Below are 9,054 nucleotides of genomic sequence, written 5' to 3' on the forward strand. Positions count from 1 at the left end.
GAAAATTCATCGTGAATAAAAAAATTCATCATCGATGTTATGATGTCATTATTTGAGACTATTTGACCAATATCATATTGCATAAACAATTCAAGTAAAGAATTTAATAAAATTCTTTGAACTTTTTTCACTAAAATTTGATGTATTAATCATATTTTAATTTTAATTTTTTGTCTTTGACTCTTTTCTTTCTCCTAGAAATCAAACATTTCCTTGTTTCATGGGCACAGTAAATGTGAAAAAAAAGCACACGGCTTGTAGGATAGGGATCTATTTAATAAGATAGGAGGAACAATGATTTTCTTTAATGAAATTAAAACGTGTGGGAGCTTAATGATAAATTCCAGTTGCATTAGACCCAAAAAAAAAGAAAAACGAAACTCACTTTCCTTTCCGCCGCACTTCACCCAATCCAGCACAGCTCTCGACGCCAGCGACGGACGCCATCATTGTTCTGCGCCACACGACGGCACAGCCGCTGGTTTACCACCGCCGCGCGTGGCCGCTCTTCGCCGCCTCAGTCATCAAGCAGCAGTTAGTATTATGTTTGATTTATGAATCCTTAATCAATTTAAGGTTTGATTTGAATTTTTTATTATGCTTCTATTTTGAAGTTGATTTCTGAATCTTAAATTTTTAATGCTCCACCACTATAGCTACTTGCTTCTTTTTTATTTTGTTCATAATGTGTTTTGTTGTATTGGTTATGTTCTCTAAGAGTGGTGCAAGCTCTGCTTTGTGTTGTATTTGTTTATTTGAACTTATAGAAACTTTGAACAGTTAAATTTTTGTTTCAAAGCACAACATAATTGCTCCTGCAGGAATCTATTCTCCTCAGACCCCATAATGGGTTGCTTACACTTGAATTGAGCTTCACACTGTAACTACTACCTAAGTGTTAAGTTCAGTTGGTTAATTAGAAAGAAACTAAACTAAGTATATTTTGAGATTGTTGAAACTTGAAATGAGTCGGCCACAATCTCACATTTCTTTGTTTTATTGTTGCTGTTGCGACGATTATAAGACTAGAACAAACCAACCAATCAGTCAACCGAGAGTTAGATGGAGGCTTGCTTTGCTTTGCTTTTTAAAGGGGGCACGTTTAACCTGAAGCTGACATCATGTATATTTGCTCTTCTGATGCCACAAACAAGATTACAAGAGAAGAAAAAAAAAATTTGAAAAGGATTGATTTTAAAATTAATTAATTTAATAGAGATCTAAAGGACAAGGAAAGACAAAAGTAAAGCAAAAAGGACTTGACTGACTGAGATACTCAGAGAAATACACTCTTTCCTTTCCTGTCTATCAGAAATTCCCCATACATGCTTTTTGGTCCTTTTCTTTTCTTGTTTTTCTCTCTTTTTTATTTTTTATTTTTTATATTTTATATTTTTAAGGTTCAATTGCATGAAAGAAAAATACGAAACAAAAAAGAAATTTAAATTGGAACCTAGCCGCTGCTACAGGAAGCTCGCCTTGCCGCTGCTGCAGGAAGCTCACTTGCCGCTGCACGGACGCATGGCGCTGCTGTTGGAAGGCATTTGATTTGACCAATATTTGTGTCAGAAGTCATGTAGAAGTCATAATTGGTATTGCGCAACTTGAAGGGCCCAAATTATCATTGAGGCTCATACTTTGTATGTTTTGGTCATGCGTGTTGGATTTTCCCGAGAAAAGTTTGAATTCTGGAAAAATGCTTAAACAGTAAACAAAATATCAGCAAGCGCAATTGGGGTAGTGAGGGAAATTCTCAGAATCATGTATAGACCTTTGTAAGTACTATTGTATACATTAATTAAATCTTTATTTAACAACATTGTTTTATTGTTTTGTTGAGTGATAACAAGACTCTTTTGCTTTTTACAGATTGAGGACTCGTTTTCAGTTAATTGCTGACTCTTTTTGTAAATCAAAATTTCACAAACACGTAAGTTTACTGATTTATCCCTTTTGTTTGTTTGATTATTAATACTTTTAGTTGTATTTCATAAAAATATCTTTAATTTCTTTTTCTGATTTACTTTTCAACAATAAATTGAGTTATAGGAAAGAAGAAATGTTGCTAATAAACTGGATTTATCACGGACTCTTACGACCACAATGGGTAATCATTTTCTAGTTCCAATATTCTCGGTTAAAGGCTATACCTATGATTAGTTTAATTATGCATGTTTCTAGATGTTGTGCTTTAGCTAAATTTCGAAAGCACAACTAAAGTGTTTTTCGACACTCTTTCATAGCAACTGTGCATTTAAAGTCGCAACATGTTTTTTTTTTTTTCCTTATAACTTCTATGTATGAAGTGTTAAATGTGAAAGTTGATGAGTACAGGCTATGAGTTTTTAGGACACAAGGAAGAGTCAATTTCAAAGGTGACGCAAATGCAAATAGTTGATGCACTTTGTAGGGGTGAGAGAAGCAGAGCTTCTCATTTGCTTTTGAATCTTGGCCATGCACACCACTCATTGGGAGCTGATGATTTTTTTCATATTCTGAATTATTGTGCAAGATCACCTGATCCTCTGGTAAGCCAAAAAGCGTTTCATATTTGTTTGGTTACATCTGTGTCTTTTTTGGCATGGTCTTGTTTATGAAATGTTTAATTCATTGGAGTTGGAACACATGTGATGAGGATGTGAAGCACATTTGACAGATCATGAAATAATGCTATTGTGTCATTTTTCTTGTTCTGTTGATTCACTAACAAGGCAACGAAAATACGCTCGCAGTTCAAGTGGATTTAAACATGTACATATATTTGTTGAGGAGCTAGCTACCAATACGATGTATAATTGAACATTATGCTCATTCTTTGGAGAGGTTTACAGGAGTCATTAAACACATAATGCATCCAGTGACTTCTAATTATTTTCATGGGATTACTTGTCAGTATGAATTGGCTAAGAACTCTAAATATTGCAGCAGATGCTGGGAATAATAACAGAGGATTCCAACATAAAATGGAATTCAGAGTGAGTAGTTTTGGCCATAACAGCTATGACAGTTTCTTCTTCTGCATGCAGTTTGTCATGGAGACTTGGAGAATGATGGAGGAAAAGGAGATTGGCTTAAATAACAAATGTTACCTGCTAATGATGCAAGCTCTATGTAAAGGGGGTTACTTAGAGGAGGTATGAACATATATATATCATTTGAAAGTACTTTTCTAATAATGTTGGTTGGTTACTTTTATTTCTTAAACATTTCGTTACGAGTATGGAAAACTAAATTTCTGTCTAGATAATAATGAACGTATTTTTGTTAGTGCTATGAAAACTATCTATAGATTTTGGTAATAATTTCAGTTTTACCACCCTATGCCTACCATTAAGATTTGTATCAACTTATAGATTTTTGATATTGTGTTCCTCTTCCCCCTCACCCAATTATTGTCATGAAATAACTTCTGATATTTTTCTGTTCTGTGCTTTGTTCAGGCATCTAACTTAATTTATTTTCTTGGAGAAAGATATGGCATTTATCCCATTCTTCCTGTGTACAATAGTTTCTTGGGAGCTTGTGCAAAACTGCATAGTATGGTTCATGCCAATCTATGTTTGGATTTAATGGACTCGCGGATGGTGGGGAAGAATGAAGTTACATATACCGAGCTTCTCAAGGTAAGGGGTGTTGATCTCCTTTTGTTATTATGCTCAAGAAGACACAGCTTTAGTACAATATGAGCATGAGAAGATTTTTTATTCCTTTCATTTATTTATTAATCTATTTTTTTTAATTTCATCTTGGAAAGGCTGTTTTTTTCAGTTCTCCCCATAGCTTTCGTCCATAATTTCCCCTACCATGCAGACAGTTTCCTTTCCATTTCATCTCAGATTATATTTCTAATTTTTCTTGACTTCAGCTAGCAGTTTGGCAGAAAAATCTGTCCGCTGTCCATGAAATTTGGGAGGACTATATTAAACACTACAGTCTCAGCATATTCTCCCTACGAAAGTTTATTTGGTCCTTTACAAGGTTGAGAGACTTAAAATCTGCATATGAAACATTGCAACATATGGTAGCTTTAGCCATGATGGGAAAGCTCTATATTACTAGAACTTCTGAAGGAAGGTTGCGTTCTTCAAGATTGGACATCCCCATACCTTTAAATGGTCGGTTGAGCTCACTGAAAGTTGACTTTGGGGAGAATGATCATGCTGTTGCTTTGAGAACAGACACCAGTGTCAGAAACAATGAGCAATGTGTTATTTCTAACGTGGGAATCAGTGAAGCTGAGAGTGTCAAAATAGGTATGATGAATAAATTCAAAGCCTTGCCAGTTATGAAGGTCTTGCGATGGTCTTTCAGTGATGTAATACATGCATGTGGACGAACTCAGAATAGTGGACTAGCAGAGCAGTTAATGCTGCAGGTAGGAATAACTTTTTCCTTTTAAGCTTCTTATTATTGAATGCTATATGGTTAAGAGAACTGAATTGAAAGTAAATTTCTGAAATGAAGATATTTTTTTCCCGCTATTCTCCCTGACTAGCAATACCTTCATTGAGTGAAAATAATGAGGTGCTGTTTTATTTCATATAATTGCATTTTTGCAAGCCTCGGTAACTTGGATGGCAATTTCTTAAAACTTTTATATTGTTTGTGTCTTCAATGATAATGCTTTTCACTCAAATTGGATTCTCACAATAAGTTGTGGTACTTATTTTGTTGTATTTGTTGTTTATCTAGTGAACCCTTCATTCAGAGTCTTAAAAGTTGTGTACTAAATTGAGGGAAACTTTTCCATGTAGATGCAAAGTCTTGGGTTGCAACCATCAAGCCATACATATGATGGCTTTATTAGAGCTATTGTTTCTGATAGAGGTCTCAGGAATGGAATGGAAGTGGTGAGTTATATTGGTTATCGAGTTGGCCTTTATTTTTATTTATGTAAGAGTTGCTATCAATTTTTATGTTCATCTATCTTCAGCTAAAGATAATGCAGCAGAACAACTTGAAGCCACAGGATTCAACTATTGCAACCCTTTCAGTTGAATGCAGCAAAGCTTTAGAACTGGACTTAGCTGAGGCTCTACTGGACCAAATTTCTAGATGTACCAATCCAAAGCCTTTCAGTGCTTTTCTTGCAGCATGTGACACCATGGTATGTTAATATTTCTAGGTTTTAAACTTTGCACTATATTGCTGATCTCTCCAAGTTAGCATTTCTGAACAATTAGAACTTCCAAAATATTGTTCACAAGATCCTTGGAAATGGTACTTAGCATTCATCTCCTGTCTCTACAATGAACATTTAGGAGAAGAGTAGGTTGGATGGTGCTGGCAGATGAATATGCTTTAATTTTGCTGTATTGAAAGGTGCTTTAGACTTATGGTGAAGGCTTGAGCAAGCTAGCATAAATGGTTTTGGTCTTGCTTGGATAGAGTTCTCGTTGTTTTTGTTCTAATATTAGTAGATAAATGTGAACTAGGCATATGAAATTAGTCTTCTATGCATAGGGCAAAGAAATATAGGTATCATCATGACTTCTACTGGTTCTATGTAACTAATTTCGTCAAGGAAGAGAAAACATTTGTTCTTTGTTGTGTTACTTTACTGACGTTCATTAGCACTTGTTATTTTCCAATTCTTCTTGTTTTTGACTATGACAGTTTTTTCACTAAACATTGCAGGATAAACCTGAACGAGCTATTAAGATATTTGCTAAAATGAGACAATTAAAACTGAGGCCAGATATCAGGACTTACGAGCTGCTGTTTTCTCTATTTGGTAATGTGAATGCCCCATATGAAGAGGGCAATATGTTTTCACAGGTGGATTCTGCTAAAAGGATAAATGCCATAGAGATGGATATGGCAAGGAACAACATTCAGCACAGTCATATATCTATGAAAAACTTGGTAAATTCCTGCCTTGCATAATCCGTTCCTTTTCCGTGGATGAATAATGAATTTGGTTGCACTACTTAAAACCAAACTAGGATGTCACTTTATTTTATATATATTTTTGCATGGGTACTGAAAGATAGCTCTTTTAATTTTTGGATTAAGAGATATCCTAGTTATATTCCCTCAAGTGACCTCTGAAATTATTTGGCCTTTGGACCGATATCCTTAATAGGCCTCCTTTGGTAGAACTCTCTCAGAAAGAATACCATGTGCCCTCTGGGGGCACCATGTATGGGTCACTGTGGCTCTGAAATTATGTAAAACATCATACTGATTTAATGAAAAATGCTACAGAAAGCATCCGACTGGGTACTGCTTCTTGAATTTTATTTTCATGCTAAGTTTTTTACAAGTTTATAACATTATTAAGAACTTCTGAATTCCATTTATCTTAACAATTTAGTTACAAAGCTCTTTAGCCTTGATATTTTTCTTATTTCAACATTTCTTATAAAATGGAAATGTGACTGTGGGCTGACCTTGTTACATTTTTTGTGACACAAAGCCTTGTCATTACGATTTTATCCATTGCTGAGGGTACATCATCTTCCTCCTTTTTTTTTTCCTCTTTTTTAGCTTAAAGCTCTTGGTGCAGAGGGAATGATCAGAGAGCTGATCCAGTATTTCTGTGATAGTAAAACTCCCTTGGGAACGCCCACCTATAATACAGTGTTGCATTCGCTTGTAGAAGCTCAGGAAGTAAGTACACCTGATGAATTAGCTATAGTTTGCAATTGATGCAAGATGATTTGTAGGTTCATACTTAATATTATCATGTATTTTGACTATTAATTATCAATTTACCTTGATATGCAGAGTCACAGAGCTATGGAAATATTTAAACAAATGAAAACTTGTGGTATCCCACCTAATGCTGCAACTTACAACATAATGATTGATTGCTGTAGCATTATAAGATGCTTCAAATCTGCTTCTGCACTAGTTTCCATGATGGTGCGGGATGGGTTTTATCCACAGACAATGACATATACTGCTCTCATAAAGGTATCCTTTTCTGTTGTTACTGATGTATTGAGTAACATTAATTCTTATACTTTTGTTTTATCCTGTTCAAGAAGTTGAATTGAGTTAAAACGATTACTTGTCTCATTATAAGTAATGCCAGAGAGTTATTTCTAATTGTTGAGCATGTTTTATGTCAGATACTGTTGGACTATGGAGACTTTGATGAAGCATTAAATCTGTTGGATCTTGTTAGCCTAGAAGGGATTCCACATGATGTTCTGTTGTATAATACAATTCTTAAAAAGGCATGTGAAAAGGTGAAGCATCTCATGTTTCCTATTTCTCCACACACTTAAATTAGTCTCTTTTTTGTTCTTTGTTTTATCACAAAGGTTATTTAATCCATGCACCAAAACACAAATGGTTAAACATTGCATTTGCTTCATTCATGATTGGATGGCAGGGAAGGATAGATGTAATTGAATTTATCATTGAGCAGATGCACCAAAACAAAGTCCAGCCAGATCCATCAACCTGCCATTTTGTGTTTTCTGGATACGTAAACTGTGGTTTCCACAACGCCGCAATGGAAGCATTGCAGGTGCTAAGTATGCGAATGCTTTGTGAAGAAGTTAGCACTTTAGAAGAAAAGAGATCAGATTTTGAGGATCTCATCCTTGCTGAAGACTCGGAATCTGAATCACGAATACTCCAATTCTGTGAAGATTCCGATGAGAATCTTGCATTTACAGCTGCTCTTTTGCAGTTAAGATGGTGTACTATAGTTGGGTTCCCAATTTCTTGGTCACTTGATAGAGCCTCTGGGCTAGAAAACTCTCAAACTAACTCAAATTCTCGGAAACAAGAGACTGCTTGATTGATTAATGATGATAGGTAAGATTTTTTTCACCAATAAGCAATTTTGTTTTCTAGAAAAGCATCCTATTTTTGGATCTTCGACAAAATCATCTATCGTCTATTCGTCTTTGATCATCCAATGTGTCCCTAAAGAGCCAGATGGGGATCAATGAGATCATAGTTTAAACCTTAGCGGGAGCCCAGGCATAAAACATATCACAAGAGGCTAAGATGTAAACAATTATTTCTATCTTTCAATTGATTTTCTGGGTTTCTTTTTTTTCTCTCTTTATGGGATAGAGGGCATTTCAGAGCTTCGCCCTTGGATGCATAAAGCTTAAAAAGAAAATAAATAAATAAATATACAGTAAAGAAGCTAGATTTTGAAAGAAAACATAATTATAAATAAAAGAAAATTAGAAACTAGGATTTCCACCTCACAGCAATATTTTTTTTTTCCATATTAATTTTCTGACCCACATTATACCTTGAAAAAATTAGCTTCTTTCTTAAGCTAAGAAGCCATTAATTCCCAAATTGCTTTCGCCTATTAAAAGCATAAATGGTAAAAACTTTTGTTATTGTCACACCTACCTATGTGTGGGTGGATATTATTATCTTCACCATGTGGCAGTGAGATGATAAAATAAATTAGGAAAATTCTATAATGCCGTAAATAAATTTACGGCATTGATACCGTAAATAAATTTACGGCATTGATACCGTAATAAACGTGGACCATTGGATTAGATCAACGGTACCTAATAACTATAATATAATAAAAGTATTTAAAATTTTTTCATTAACAGGTTTACAACCGGTTAAACATTTATTTAAAAAAAATTAACCGGTTAAAATTTCAAAATTATATATATTTTAAAATTGAAATCTACGAAAGTCCAAATAGAATCAAAGTCTGGTCATAATTCGAAGGTCTCGGAATCGAATCTAAAAATCACAGCACGCCGAATTTTGTATTTTCGAAGCAATTGGGTTTGCTGGCTAACCCGAATTTTGTTTCCTCGATCGTTCCTCTTTTACTGCAGTCTTCGCTTTGAAAACTGTTTGAAGCCAAAAAGAAGCGAGAAAGAAGAAGCCCTACAATGGTTCGTGTTCGTGAAGCGGCTGGGTTCGTGTTCGTGAAGTGGTTTCGGTCCGACGATAACGACTCGGCGTCGGGAGTCAAGAGGAGAACCGGGCTAGGTTCGTCATTCTTTACTGATTCTCTTCTATCGCATTTGCATTGTTTTGACCAAGACAGCAAATATGTATATATATAGAGCATGCATTATTCTCTCACCTATGTGTGGTGCTATT

General features: G+C 34.9%; 1 protein-coding gene and 1 long non-coding RNA gene across 9 annotated transcripts in view; both read left to right on the top strand.

The window, feature by feature from the left end:
- The first annotated feature begins 368 nt into the window (after positions 1–368).
- LOC102607024 (pentatricopeptide repeat-containing protein At1g76280) lies at positions 369–7,799 on the top strand. Of its 8 annotated transcripts, none has more exons than XM_052433785.1 (16): positions 369–534; positions 1,470–1,592; positions 1,709–1,775; positions 1,870–1,930; positions 2,050–2,107; positions 2,335–2,528; positions 3,027–3,134; positions 3,441–3,623; positions 3,866–4,375; positions 4,755–4,850; positions 4,934–5,107; positions 5,638–5,865; positions 6,490–6,612; positions 6,730–6,918; positions 7,077–7,196; positions 7,343–7,799. In XM_052433785.1, the coding sequence occupies exons 3-16, from the start codon at positions 1,762–1,764 to the stop codon at positions 7,754–7,756; spliced, it is 2,472 nt and encodes an 823-aa protein (XP_052289745.1). In that variant the 5' UTR covers positions 369–534; positions 1,470–1,592; positions 1,709–1,761; the 3' UTR covers positions 7,757–7,799. The 8 variants fall into 8 exon arrangements, with proteins under 8 accessions (XP_052289745.1, XP_052289741.1, XP_052289737.1 ...); XM_052433781.1 differs by having other exon boundaries at positions 370–534; positions 1,401–1,592; XM_052433784.1 differs by having other exon boundaries at positions 385–534; positions 1,458–1,592.
- Positions 7,800–8,645: 846 nt separating this feature from the next.
- Positions 8,646–9,054, top strand: part of LOC127900030 (uncharacterized) — a 749-nt gene continuing 340 nt past the window's right edge. The window contains exon 1 of the long non-coding RNA XR_008051997.1: positions 8,646–8,940. This is a non-coding gene — a long non-coding RNA (uncharacterized LOC127900030). The remainder of the gene's footprint in view (positions 8,941–9,054) is intronic.

This window comes from Citrus sinensis, chromosome 9 (assembly GCF_022201045.2).
Source record: "Citrus sinensis cultivar Valencia sweet orange chromosome 9, DVS_A1.0, whole genome shotgun sequence".
Classification (NCBI taxonomy): domain Eukaryota; kingdom Viridiplantae; phylum Streptophyta; class Magnoliopsida; order Sapindales; family Rutaceae; genus Citrus; species Citrus sinensis.